This window comes from Rhinopithecus roxellana, chromosome 5, assembly GCF_007565055.1.
Source record: "Rhinopithecus roxellana isolate Shanxi Qingling chromosome 5, ASM756505v1, whole genome shotgun sequence".
NCBI lineage: Eukaryota > Metazoa > Chordata > Mammalia > Primates > Cercopithecidae > Rhinopithecus > Rhinopithecus roxellana.
The window spans coordinates 110,161,164-110,175,312 of record NC_044553.1 but is presented as its reverse complement, the minus strand read 5'-3'; the positions used below and the strand labels follow the sequence as shown (position 1 = coordinate 110,175,312).

The 14,149-nt window shown below is 38.3% G+C and overlaps 1 protein-coding gene across 4 annotated transcripts in view; it reads left to right on the top strand.

The window, feature by feature from the left end:
- Positions 1–14,149, top strand: part of SCAPER (S-phase cyclin A associated protein in the ER) — a 587,291-nt gene that overhangs the window by 325,876 nt on the left and 247,266 nt on the right. For all 4 annotated transcript variants that reach the window (XM_030930958.1, XM_030930961.1, XM_030930960.1 and 1 more), the window contains one exon: positions 11,354–11,480. In XM_030930958.1, the coding sequence (XP_030786818.1) occupies positions 11,354–11,480 (127 nt within the window). The remainder of the gene's footprint in view (positions 1–11,353; positions 11,481–14,149) is intronic.

Sequence of the window (14,149 nt, the reverse complement as noted above, 5' to 3'; positions counted from 1 at the left end):
GTATCAAATACTAGATCTGATTCATTCTATCTAACTATATTTTTGTACTTACTAATGACTCCCACTTCCCCACTACCCTTCCCAGCCTCTGATAACCGTCAGTCTACCCTCTGTCTCCATGAATTCAGTTGTTGTAATTTTTAGCTCCCAAACATAAGTGAAAACAAGGAAAGTTTGTCTTACTTCACCTGGTTTATTTCACTTAACATAATGACCTCCAGTTCCACCTGTGTTGTTGCAAATGCTAAGATCTCATTCCTTTTTATTGGTGAATATATTCCATTCTGTATATATACCACGTTTTCTTTATCTGTTTATCTCTTGGTGGACACTTAGGTTGCTTCCAAATCTTGGCTGTTATGAATAGTGCTGTAATAAACATGAGAGAACAGATACCTCTTCGATATACTGATTTTTCTTTTGGGTATATACCCACCAGTGGGATTGCTGGATCATATGGTAGCTCTGTTTCTAGTTTTTTGAGAAACCTCGAAACTGTTCTTCATAGTGGTTTTACTAATTTATAGTACATTCCCACCAATAGTGCATGAGGGTTCCCTTTTCTCCACATCCTCACCAGCATTTGTTATTGCCTTTTGGATAAAAGCCATTTTAACTGGGGTGAGATGATATCTCATTGTAGTTTTGATTTGCATTTTTCTGTTATCAGTGATGTTGAGTACCTTTTCAAACACCTGTGTGCCATTTGTATGTCTTTTCTTGCGAAATGTCTATTCAGATCTTTTGCCCATTTTTAAATTAGATTATTAGATTTTTTTTTTTTCCCACAGAGTTCTTTGAGCTCTTATATATTCTGGTTGTTACACCTTTGTCAGATGGATAGTTTGTAAATATTTTCTCCCATTCTGTGGGTTGTTTCTTCACTTTGTTGATTCTTTCCTCTGCTATGCAGAAGCTTTTTAACTTGATGTGATCCCATTTGTCCATTTTTTGCTTTGGTTGCCCATGCTTATGGGATTACACTCAAGATTTTTTTTCTTTTTTTTTGAGTCGGTGTCTCACTCTGTTGCGCAGGCTGGAGTGCAGTGGCTCAATCTCGGCTCATCGCAACCTCCGCCTTCCAGGTTCAAGCAAATCTCTTGCCTCAGCCTCCTGAGTAGCTGGGACTACAGGCACATGCCACCATGTCTGGCTAATTTTTTCATTTTTGGTAGAGACAGGGTTTCATTATGTTGACCAGGCTGGTCTTGAATTCCTGACCTCGTGATCTGCCCGCCTTAGCCTCCCGAAGTGCTGGGATTGCAGGAGTGAGCCACCACACCTGGCCTACACTCAAGAAATCTTTGCTCAGTCCAGTGTACTGGAGAATTTCTTTAGTGTTTCCTTGTAATAGTTTCATAGCTTGAGGTCTTAGATTTAAGTCTTTAATTCCCTTTGATTTGATTTTTGTATATGACAAGAGATAGGTTACTAGTTTCATTCTTTTGAATATGGATATCCAGTTTTTTCAGCACCATTTATTGAAGGGACTGTCTTGAGACTATCTTTTCCTCAACGTATATTCTTGGTGACATTGTCAAAAATGAGTCCTCTGTAGATGTAAGGATTTGTTTCCAGATTCTCTATTCTATTCCACTGGACTATGTGTCTGTCTTTATGTAAGTACCATGCTGTTTTGGTTACTATAGCTTTGTAGTATACTTTTGAGGTCAGATAGCATGACTCCTTCTGTTTCGTTATTTTTGCTCAGAATAGCTTTGGCTGTTTTGCATCCTTTGTACTTCCATATAGGTTTTAGAATTGCTTTTTCAATTTCTGTGAAATAGAAAAATACTTATTTCGTTGGTATTTTGATAGAGATTACATTGAAACTGTAGATTACTTCAGATAGTATAGACATTTTAACAATATTCTTTCATTCCGTGAACATGGAATACCTTTCCTTTTATTTGTGTCTTCTTCAGTTTCTTATATCAGTGTTGTATAGTTTTCATTGTAGAGATCATTTATTTCTTTGGTTAATTTCTAGGTGTTTTATTTTATTTGAAGCTATTGTAAATATGATTACTTTCTTGACTTTTTCAGATTGTTTGCTGTTGGGATGTGGAAATGCTAGTGATTTTCATATGTTGATTTTATATCCTACAGTTTTACTGAATTTGTTTATTAGTTCTAATAGTTTTTTGGTGGAGTCTTTAGGTTTTTCCAAACATAAGATCATATCATCTGCAAATAAGGATAATTTGACTTTTTATTTTTCAATTGGGATGCCCTTCATTTCTTTCTCTTGTCCAGTTGGTCTAGGTAGGACTTCCAGGAGTATGTTAAGTAACAGTGGTGAAAGTGGGTATCCTTGTTTTGTTTCAGTTCTTAGAGGGAAGGCTTTTAGCATTTCTCTGTTCAGTATACTAGCTCTGTGTCTGTCATACATGTTTTTTATTGTGTTGAGGTATGTTCCTTCTATATACAGTTTTTTGAAGGTTTTGTATCATGAATGAACGTTGAATTTTATCAAATGCTTTTTCAGACCAGGCACGGTGGCTCACACCTGTAATCCTGGCACGTTAGGAGGCTGTGGCAGGCGGATTTCCTGAGCTCAGGAGTTTGAGACCAGCCTGGGCAACATGGTGAAACCCCTTCTCTACTAAAATACAAAAGGTTAGCTAGGCATGGTGATGTGAGCCTGTAGTTCCAGCTAGTCGGGAGGCTGAGGTACGAGAATGGCTTGAACCTGGGAGGCAGAGGTTGCAGTGAGCTGAGATCACACCACTGCACTCCAGCCTGGGCAACAGAGCGAGACTCTGTCTTGCTTTTTCAGCATCCATTGAAATGATTATATTGTTTTTGTCCTTCATTCTGTTGATATGATGTATCACATTGCTTTGCATATGTTGAACCATCCTTGCATCCTTGGGATAAATCTCATTTGGTCACGATGAATGATCTTTTTAATGTATTGTTGAATTCCATTTGCTTGTATTTTGTTGAGGATTTTTATATCAATGTTCATCAGGGATATTGACCTATAGTTTTCTTTTTGTGTGTCTTTGTCTGGTTTTGATATCAGGATAATACTGACCTCCTAGAATGAGTTTGAAAATATTCCCTTCTCCTCCACTTTTTAGAATAGTTTAAGATTGATATTACTTCTTTAAATATCTGGTTAAACTCAGCAGTGAAGCCCTCAGGTCCTGGACTTTTTTTGTTTTCTGGGAGACTTTTTGTTATGGCTTTAATCTCATTAGTTGTTATTGGTCTCTTCAGATTTTAGATTTCTTCATAGTGCAGCCTTGGTTGGTTGTATATGTGTAGGAATTTACTTATTTCTGCTAGGCTTTCCAATTTATTGACATGTAGTTGCTCATGGTAGCCTCTAATGATCCTTTAAATTTCTGTGGTATTGGTTGTAATGTCTCCTTTTTCATCTCTGATTTTATTTATTTGGGTCTTTTTCTTCTTAGTCTAACTAAAGGTTTGTTGATTTTGTTTATCTTTTCAAAAAAAAAACTTCTCATTTCACTGATTATATTATTTTCTTTCAATTCCATTCATTTCTGCTCTGATATTTGTAATTTCTTTTCTTCTACTAATTTGGGGTTTGGCTTGTTCTTGCTTTTCTAGTTCTTTAAGATGTAGCTATAGGTTTTTTATTTTAAGTTTTTCTACTTTTTTGATATAAATGCTTATAGGTATAAACTTTCCTCTTAGTACTGCTTTCACTGTATCCTTATAATATATTATAACACTATAGGTCTTGTTACATTGTGTTTCCATTATAATATTTTCAAGAATTGTTTTTTTATGTGTGGAGGTGGGGTCTTGCTTTCCTTTTCAGACTAGCCTCAAACTCCTGGCTTCAAGGGGTCCTTCTGTCTTAGCCTCCCAAAGTACTAGGATTACAGGCATGAGCCACCACACACAGCTGTTTCAAGAAAATTATTGATTTTTTTCTCAACTTCTTCATTAACCCACTCGTCATTCAGGACCATGTGGTTTAATTTCCATGTGTTTGTATAGGTTCCAAAATTCCTCTTACTGATTTCTAGTTTTATTCTAGTTTTGTCAGAGAGGACTATTGATATAATTTCAGGTTTTTGAAGTTTTTAAGACATTTTGTGGTCCAACACTTGATCTGTCCATGAGAATGATCCATGTGCTAAGGAGAAGAATGTGTATTCTTCAGCCATTGGATGAAATGTTCTGTAAATATCTATTAGGTCCATTTTGTTTATGGTTTAGATTAAATCCAGTGTTTCTTTGTTGATATTCTGTCTGGATGATCTGTCCAGTGCTAAAAGTGGGGCGCTGAAGTCTCCAGCTGTTACTGTATTGGGGTCTGTCTCTCTCTTTAGTTCTAATCATACTTGCTTTACATATCTGTGTGCTCCAGTATTCAGTGCATATATATTTATAATTGTTATATTGTTTTACTGAATTGACCCTTTTATTGTTGTATAATGACATTATTTGTCTCTGTAGTTTTGTCTTGAAATGTATTTTTTTCTGATACAAGTATAGCTACTTGTACTCTTGTTTGGTTTCCATTTTCACGTAGTATGTTTTTCCATCCCTTTATTTTCAGTCTGTGTGTCTTTATAGGAGAAGTGTGTTTCTTGGAGGCAACAAATAGTTGGATCTTCTTGTTTTAATCCATTCAGCCATTACATGTCTTTTGATTGAAGAGCTTATTCCATTTACATCCAGTTATTGATAAGTAAGGACTTATGCCATTTTGTTATTTGTTTTCTGGTTACTTTGTGGTCTTTTCCTTCTTTTCTTCCTTCCTCATAGTGAAGGTAATTTTTCTTTAGCAATGTGTTTTGATTTCTTGCTTTTATTTCTATGAATCTGTTGTGTGGTTTTTGGTTTGAAGTTACCACGAAGCTTGCAATTGATATTTTATAACCCATTATTTTAAACTGATGACAACTTAACAGCAATTGCATAAAAAAACTAAATAACAAGCAAAGGGAAAACTAATAAAAACTTTACATTTTAACTTCATCCCTCTGCTTTTACACTTTTTGTACTATGTCTTAAAATGTAGTTATTTTTTATTGGTTCATCTTTTAGTCTTTCTACTCACAATATGAATAGTTTACATACTACAATTACAGTGTTATAATAGTCTGTGTTTTTCTGTGTGCTTACTATTACCAGTGAGTTTTGCACCTTCGGATGATTTCATATTGCTTATTAACATCCTTTTCTTTCACGTTGAAGAATTTGTTAGCATTTCATATAGGAAAGGTCCTGTGTTGATGAAATTCCTCAGCTTTTGTTTTTCTGGGGAAGTCTTTATTTCTCCTTCATGTTTGAAGGATATTTTTGCTGGATATAATATTCTCAAATAAAAGGTTTTTTCCTTCAACTCTTTAAATAAATAACAAAATGCCACTGTCTCCTGGCCTTTAAAGTTTCCACTGAAAAGTGTGCTGCCACAGACATATTGGAGCTCCATTTTATGTTATTTCTTTTTTCTTGCTTTTAGAATGCTATTTTATTTGTTTAGACAGAGCCTCACTCTGTCACCCAGGCTAGAATGCAGTGGTACAATCTCAGCTTACTGCAACCTCTGCCTCCCAGGTTCAAGCAATTCTCGTGCCTCAGCTCCCTGAGTAGCTGGGATTACAGGTGTGCACCACCATGACAGCTAATTTTTGTATTTTTAGTAGAGACAGGGTTTTGCCATGTTGGCCAGACTGGTCTCGAACTCCTGGCCTTAGGTGATCTGCCTGCCTTGGTCTCCCAAAGTGCTGGAATTACAGGCATGAGTCACTGTGCCTGGCCTCTATAGAATGCTTTTTAAAATCCTTGACCTTTGGGAGTTTGCGTATTAAATGTCTTGATATAATCTTATTTGGGTTAAATCTAGTTCTATAACTTTTTTGTACTTGATTGTTGATATCTTTCTCTAGGTTTCCCAAGTTCTGTTATTATCCCTTTGAATAAACTTTCTGCCTGGTCTTTCTCTCTACCTTCTCTTTGTCTCCTCTGACTGTTTTCAAATAGCCTGTCTTCAGGGTCACTAATTCTTTCTTCTGCTTGATCATTTCTGCTGGTAAGAGACTCTGATACATTCTTCAGTAGGTCAGTTGCATTTTTCACCTCCAGAGATTCTGCTTGATTATTATTTATTTATTTATTTATTTATTTTGAGATGGGGTCTTGCTCTGTCACCCAGGCTGGAGTGCAGTGGTGCAACCTTGGCTCACTGCAAGCTCCGCCTCCTGGGTTCACTCCATTCTCCTGTCTCAGCTACTGATTAGCTGGAATTATAGGTGCCTGCCATCATACCCAGCTAATTTTTTGTATTTTTAGTCAAAACAGGGTTTCAACGTGTTAGCCAGGATGATCTCGATCTCCTGACCTTGTAGATCTGCCTGCCTTGGCCTCCCAAAGATTATTTTTAATTATTTTCATCTCTTCGCTAAATGTATCTGATAGAATTCTGAATTCCTTCTCTGTGTTATCTTGAATTTCTTTGAGTTTCATCAAAACAACTATTTTGAATTCTCTGCCGGAAAGGTCACTTACCTCTGTTTCTCCAGGATTGGTCCCTGGTGCCTTATTTAGTTCATTAGGTGAGATCGTTGGGTGTTTGTAGGTGTCTGGGCATTGAAGAGTTAGGTATTTATTGTAGTCTTCACAGTGTAGGCTTGTTTGTCCCTGTCCTTCTTGGGAATGCTTTCCAGGTATCCAAAGGGACTTGGGTGTTGAAACCTAAGTTATTGGCCACCGCAGTTATATCTGCATTTGGGGGAACCCCAAGCCCAGTAACACTATGGCTCTTGTAGATTCGTAGAGGTACTGCCTTGGTGGTCTTGGATAAGATCCAGAATTTTCTGGACAACCAGGCAGAAATTCCTGTTCTCTTCCCTTATTTTCTCCCAAACAAATGGAGTCTCTCTCTCTCTGTGCTGAGCTGCTTGCAGCTAGATGAAGGTTGACACAAGCACCCCTGTAGCCCCCACCACTGGGCCTGTGGTAGGTCAGACCTGAAGCACAGATTACTGTGTCTCTCCCACGGCCTGCAGTAACTACTGCCTGGCTACCACCTTTGTTTGCTGAAGTCTCTCTAGGGCTGTACAATCAGCAGGTGACAAAACTGGCCAGGGTTATGTATCTCCCTTCAGTGCAGCAAGTTCTGCCTGACCCCAGCGGGTCCAGATGTGCCATCCAGGAGCCAGGGCCTAGAGTCAGAAACATTAGGAATCAACCTAGTGCTCTGTTCTACTGTGGTTGAGTTGACACTCAAACCACAAGACAAAGTCCTTCCCACTTTTCCCTCCCCTTTCTATAGTCATAGCAGTCTCTTTCTGTGGCCGCTACCACCCCAGGCCCATGGTGAGTACTGCCTGGCTACTGCCAGTGTTCACTCAAGGCCCAAGGGCTCTTCATTCAGTTTGTGGTGTATGCTGCCTGACTTGGGCCTTTCCATTCAGGACAGTGGCTCCCCTGTGGCCCAGGTCAGGTTCAGAAATACCGTCCAAGAGCCAAGGCCTGGAATCAGGGACCTCAAGAACCCATTATTGCTCTACCCAACTGTGGTCAAGCTGATACCTAAGCTGCAAAACAAAGTTCCCTTACTCTTCCCTCCCCTTTTCTCAAGCAGAAGTAGTCTTTCCCATAGCCACCACAGCTGGGAAGGTACTGTATCCCATCTGAAGCCATCAGGTCTCTGAGTCTCACCCAAGGCCCTTGGCGAGTGCTTCCTGGCTAACACTGCTAACTCGTCAGGGCCCAAGTACTCTTTTGTCAGCAGATGACAAATCCTTCCAGGACTGGGTCTTTCCCTTTAAGGTAGCCCATTCCATTTTTCCCCAGGATATGTCTTAAAATACCATCCAGGAGCTAGGGCCTGGAATGGGAGCCTCAGGATTCTGCCCAGTTATTCTGTCCTATTATGGCTGAGCTGGTTTCCAAGTTGCAAGACAAAGTCCTCTTTTTTTTTTTTTTTTTTTGAGACAGGGTCTTGCTTTTTCACCCAGGCTAGAGTACAGTAGCATGAAATCCTAGCTCACTGCAGCCTTGACTTTTGAAACTCAATCGATCCTGCCTCCTCAGCCTCCCGAGTAGGTGGGACTGTAAGTGTGTGCCACCACACCCAACTAATTTTTGTATTTTTTGGTAGAGACAGGCTTTCACCATGTTGCCCAGGCTGGTCTCGAACTCCTGGGCCCAAGCAATCCTCCTGCCTCAGCCTCCCAAAGCACTGGGATTATAGGTATGAGCCACTGTGCCTGGCACAGAGTCCTCTTTACTCTTCCCTCCCCTTTACTCAAGCATAGGGAAGGAGTCTGTACCAGAGTTGTGAGCTGCCTGGGGTTGGGGGCGGTGGGTGCAAACACTCCCTTGGCTGCCCTGGCTGGTCTCATAGGTCACGTTCTTCCCAAGTTCACTGACTCTGAGCCCAGCACAACACCAGGACTTGCCCAGGAAATGCAGTTCTTGTGGCTTAAACCTCCTTTCAAGTTTATTTAGGTCCCCAGAACACTTTAACCTGCAGTAACAAGGCTTGCTGGACCTCAAGTTCCGACTGCTAGGATGGGCGATTCCCTGCTCTCTAAGGCTAGTCTAAATGCTCTCTCTGTGGGGGCGAGCTGAATTCTGTCCTGTTGCTTTGCACTGTAACTGGCTAGCACTGATTTCCAATGCAAAGTCCCTCTGTCACTGTGCTTCCTGTCTCCCAAGTGCATAGACTCTCTGTCTGCACCACAGGGTGACTGCTGGGGGATGAGGGAGGAGTGGCATCAGCATTTCAAAACTGTCTTTCCTACCTCTTCGGTGCCTTTTTCAGTGATACGAAGTAAAAACCAGGTACTGTGGTGATTCACCAACTTTTGGTTCTTTTTTTTTTTATACTTTAAGTTCTAGGGTACATGTGCACAACGTGTAGGTTTGTTACATATGTATACATGTACCATGTTGGTGTGCTGCATCCATTAACTCGTCATTTGCGTTACGTATATCTCCTAATGCTATCCCTCCCCTTCCCCCCTCCCCACAATAGGACCCAGTGTGTGATATTCCCCTTCCTATGTCCAAGTGATCTCATTGTTCAATTCCCACCTATGAGTGAGAACATGCAGTATTTTTAAGGTACGTTTTTATGTGGATAGTTGTTCAATTTGGTGTTCTTGTATGGAGGACATCTGTGAAGGCTTCCATTTGGCTTGCTCTGCATCAGTTTTTGCATTTTCAAATAGGGCTAATACTAATTGACAGCGTTGTTGAGAGGATTAAATAGGATCACATACATGAAAATATATTTTGTAACCTATGAAGTTATTGGGTTTTTTTCTTTTTAGAGACGGAGGTCTCACTCTCTTGCCTGGGCTGGAGCACAGTGGTGTAAGCTCACTGCAGTCTGGAACGCCAGAACTTAAGCAGTCCTCCCACTTAAGCCTCCTGAGTAGCTAGGACTACAGGTGCACGCCACCATTGCCAGCTAATTATTTATTTTTTATAGAAACTAGGTCTTGCTTTGTTACCCAGGCTGATCTCAGATTCCTGGCTTCAAGTGAACCTCCTGCCTTGACCTCCCAAAGTGCTGGGATTACAAGCATGAACCACCATCCCTGGTCTGGATATTGTTAAAATTAATGTAAAGAAGAAGTTTTCTCTGTAGGATATGAATTTATTAAATATCTAATGAGTGTACTTCTGTAAAAGTAGCATGTCACATGATAAGGATAAAGCAGTGAGCAGATAGGCGATCACTTCTCTCATGAAGTTAATACTCTGCTTCTGTACTGTTCAATACAATAGCTTCTAGTCACCATGTTGGACAGTGCAAATATAGAACATTTCTATCACTTCAGAAAATTCCCTTGTAAAGCTTTGCGCAGAAGAAGCACACATTAAACAGTTAGTTCAATAAGTATTTTTAATTCTTTTGTGATGAGTGCTTTGAAGAAATAATCAAATCAGAGAAAGTAATGTTTGTGCTAAAAGCCGAGGGATAAATAGTAACGTTCTAGGTAATGTGGAAGTGGAGGAAGCATTTCAGAAGGAAAAGATGAAGAACATTTGCAGAAAGACCTGAGACAGGAAGAAGAGAGAGTTTGAGATCCAGAAAGAACTCATGCATACATCCTGTGTGGTGAAATTAGTCCTGCCTGGAAGGAATGACTGTAATAAGAGGAACAAAGAAGAAGATGGGTGAAATGCAGATAAGCTTGTAGATTTTATGGCCAAAAGTGAAAATTTTCTTGTTCCAATAACTTCTGTTTTCTCTTTGAAATGTATGGTCATCTTATGAAAGCAAGAGAGAGAAAGGAAAGGGTAGAGTTTTGAAGAGAGTGGGGAATGTGTGAAGCAAATCCTTGTGGACAGTGAGAGAATGAACACCCTAGAGAGATTTAGTAAGATCTTGAATCAGTAGTCCTACCAGTATTTTGCATGGTCTGACTCCCACACCACCCCTACCCCCGCCAGATTCAGAAATGGAAAAGTCTGGCAGTTGTTTTCATTAATCCCGCTAAAGAAATTAATGCCTGCAAAACATTGAGAATGGCGCCTGGCCCATAGTAAGAGCTAAACAAACATTATTACCACTGCTGGGGTTTGTCTAAGAAGAGTGAAGAACAGAACAACAGACAGGAAATGTAGGACATTTGCAAGAAAATGATTATAATGATGTACTGTGAAATCTACCACAGATAAAAATTTAAGGCAATGGGGATAATATATAGGGGAAAAGTGGGGAGATCTGGTGAGCATCTGTTAGTGGATTCTCAAGCAAATAAGTGGAAAGCAGAGGAGGCTTGCTCCAAGAGTGAGGTGCATGAAACGAGGTAGGGGCCAGAAAGAAGTAATGCACACAGTGATCTGAATGAAGACTCTTATAGTCTAGGTATAATGTGGTATTTCTTGGTGGAAAGCAAATAAGTGTTCTCTTCTAAGTAAATGATATGAGTAGCAGACAATCCCCAAACTGCCTGTAAACAAACATTTGGAAGTTCAGCTTTCTGAGAGTTTATAAAGCTAATAATATCCAAACCTATTTGAAGTTTTAAATCAAAGTATAAAAACCTGCTCAGGTTCTTATATTCATTTTCTCTATCATCCTCTCACCTTCTCCCGATCCTAGTTCTGTTCCAATTTAAGAATCTTATAGAAACTAAAGGCATCAATTGCTCTAGCTAAACCTGTAGATTGATAATATTATCCTTTAGTTCTGTTTTGTGCCATGAAGAGTGGATTGGTGGTCATGAATATAAAATAACACCAGCTTTATTGGTTGTCTGCTTTTTTCTCCCCTCAGGTGCTCTGCGAAGCATTTTCAAATACAATACTCCAAGTAACTTGTGTTTCAAGATGTTTTGGGAAATGAAGCATTATAGTCTAATTCATTAATGTCATACTTTCCTTTCATTTGGTATTAAAGGCTTCAGCGATTAGCCAAAGATCTTCTAAAACAACTACAAGTACAAGACAGTGGCTCATGGGCGAACAATAAAGTGTCTGCTTTGGATCGGACCCTAGGAGAGATCACTAGAATACTGGAAAAAGAGGTGTGTAACTTATCTCTGGTTTTTTAACCTTAATCTTTGTGATCCTTTCTCGCTATGACAGTACATAGAGCTATAAGGCAGACTCAGTATATGCCTTTCTTCTGTTTTTTAAAGCTAGTTAATAATAGATGTATTTTTTTTTTTTTTTACTTTTGTTCTTTTCAGTTGTTTACATGAAGTTATTTTCAGGTTTTTTAAATTGAAGTCCTCTTTAGGTCATGGTTTCCTCAGTCATATTTTCCCCACACAAACAAACTGAAATTATTTTGTCAGGAATCACAATAATAAAGATGTATGACTCTATAGCAGAAAATAGAAAACTTTGAATTATAAAGCCTAATAAATCACAACCAAATTTCTACAAACACCAATATCCCCTGGTTCCAACAGATTTGGCAGTTTTCTTTAATGACTTAGAATCATTAAATATCTCAATTATAGTTTAAATATCCTCAGTGATTTTTAAAGTATTTATTATTCACTATAGGAAAATGTTAAATGTACAAAGAAGAAATAAAACTTCCTGTAATATCAACTGATAACATTTTATTGTATCTTCTTCTAAACATTTTATTGGACTTTTTAATATTGTTTTATCATGAATACTTTATCATGTCTTTAAAAACCTTTAATGGAATGAACATATCACATTTTACATAAAGTATAATATTTAGGTGGTTTCTAATTTTCTATTTAAAGTAATGGCTGTTTTCATTTATTAGCTGTAGTTTTTGGTTTTTGGTTTTGTTTTGTTTTCTAGGTTTAAAGGTTATTATGTTATATTTGATATATACAAAAGAAATTATAATAAAAATAATACAAATACAGTGAACAGCTGTGAACTCACCACCCAATTTAGGAGTAAGATTGTTACCACTACATTTGTGGTTCTCAATATGATCCTTTCTCACCCCATTCCTGTTTCCTTTAAAGGAAATACTGTACAGAATTAAAGGTGTATCATTGTTTTTTAGAAATAGCTTTATTGCTTTATCACGTAAATGTATTTTTAAATAACATTAGTTGGTTTTGACCTTCATAAAATATTGTACAATAGACTTCTGCAATTATTTTTTCAGTCAAAATTATGGTTCTAAGTTTTTAGCCTTATAGCTGTTTTTCATTGCTTTTCTCTGCTGTAGAGTAAGTCCTTTGTTGTATTAATACTACAGTTTTTAAATCTGTTCTGACAATGGACATTTCAGAGAGAGAGAGTTTGTATTATGTATGTGAGAGAGAGAGAGAGAGTGCACGCAAGCATGGGCAAACAGTGCTGCTCAAACATTCTTGTATCAGAGTAAATAAACAAGAATTTCTTTAAAGCTGGGGGTCTCAGTCTTTCGTCTACATCAGAATTGCCTAGAGAACTTGTTAAAACACAGATTGCTGCCGCCGGCTCCTGCCCCAGATTTCTGATTAAGTAGGTTTAGGGTGGGTCTGGAGAATTTGTATTCCTAACAAGTTCCTAAGTCATATTGATGCTGCTAGTCCAAGGACCATATTCTGAGAATCACTGCTGTAGTCTAGGGCATATGCCTCAATGGTGGAATTGTGGGGTTCTCAGGCATATGAATGTCCCACTTTACAAGGTAGTGCTCAACTACATTTTGGCATCAGATAGTACAATCATCTGGAGAAACCGAAAGCAGCCTATTCAGTGTGGCATTATGGCAGAGCTGTAAAGTCAGTTCTTGTGTGTAACACATCCCTTTCAGGATACCAGAGGTTCAGAAACTGGTAGTTGTCACACATTTGCTAGAATGCAGTATTTAAAGATTTAATGTGCTTTGGGAAAAATCTCTGATCTTTTTTAAAATTATTATATACTGATTATTTTTGTAAAGGATAGAGTACTTTGAATTAAAAGGCAATTGCTTGAAGACACTGCTACACGTATCTTATCTCATGAATATTGTTTTGGGTTAAAGTAATAGAACTTTTGAGGAAAAGGCAAAATCATCTATATAAGAAAGGTATTCAGTATCAAAATTTACCTAAAGTTATTTCATTCACAAAGGGGCAATTTGCTGAAATACCTCTGGTTTCTTATAATTTGGGGGAGAAAAATGTTGTCTGGCTCCCAGTCTAAATGGTCTGTGTCAGGAACCTTGCTGTAAAGCTGTCCTCAGAGTATACACTGCAGGACCACCTAAGAGTTTAGACTTACCTACAATAAGATCCTTTTGCTACTTTTATACTAAAATCCTTTTCACCTAGCCAAGACACACTCACTTTATGAAGACTTCTGTAGAGTAATACTGATATTTCAGTGTAATTCAGCTGATGATATTTATGATTTCAGTCTAGGTATTGTAAATAGCCATTCCTTTTTGTTTGGAAAACTGTCTGGAGTAACAAACTTATTAGAGCCAAAGCCAGGTACCCAGTGAAGGATATTTGAAGACAGTCTAGAAGAGACAAGGTAAGACAGTAGAACTTGGGCAAGTGTAAGCACTAATGGAGGAATGGTGAGAGATAAATCTTGAGGTATTTATTTGCTTAATTTAGACCTCAAAACATGGATGCTTTCTACTATCGCTTGAGACAGTGTTTCTTTAGATAATTTTTCTAAAGTTCTGAGAACTACTTTAGACCTAATGGATTAAACTTGTGATGTATAGAAATGCTCTTGTCATGGAAGGGGTCAGGAAACTGAGGAGACCTGGGTT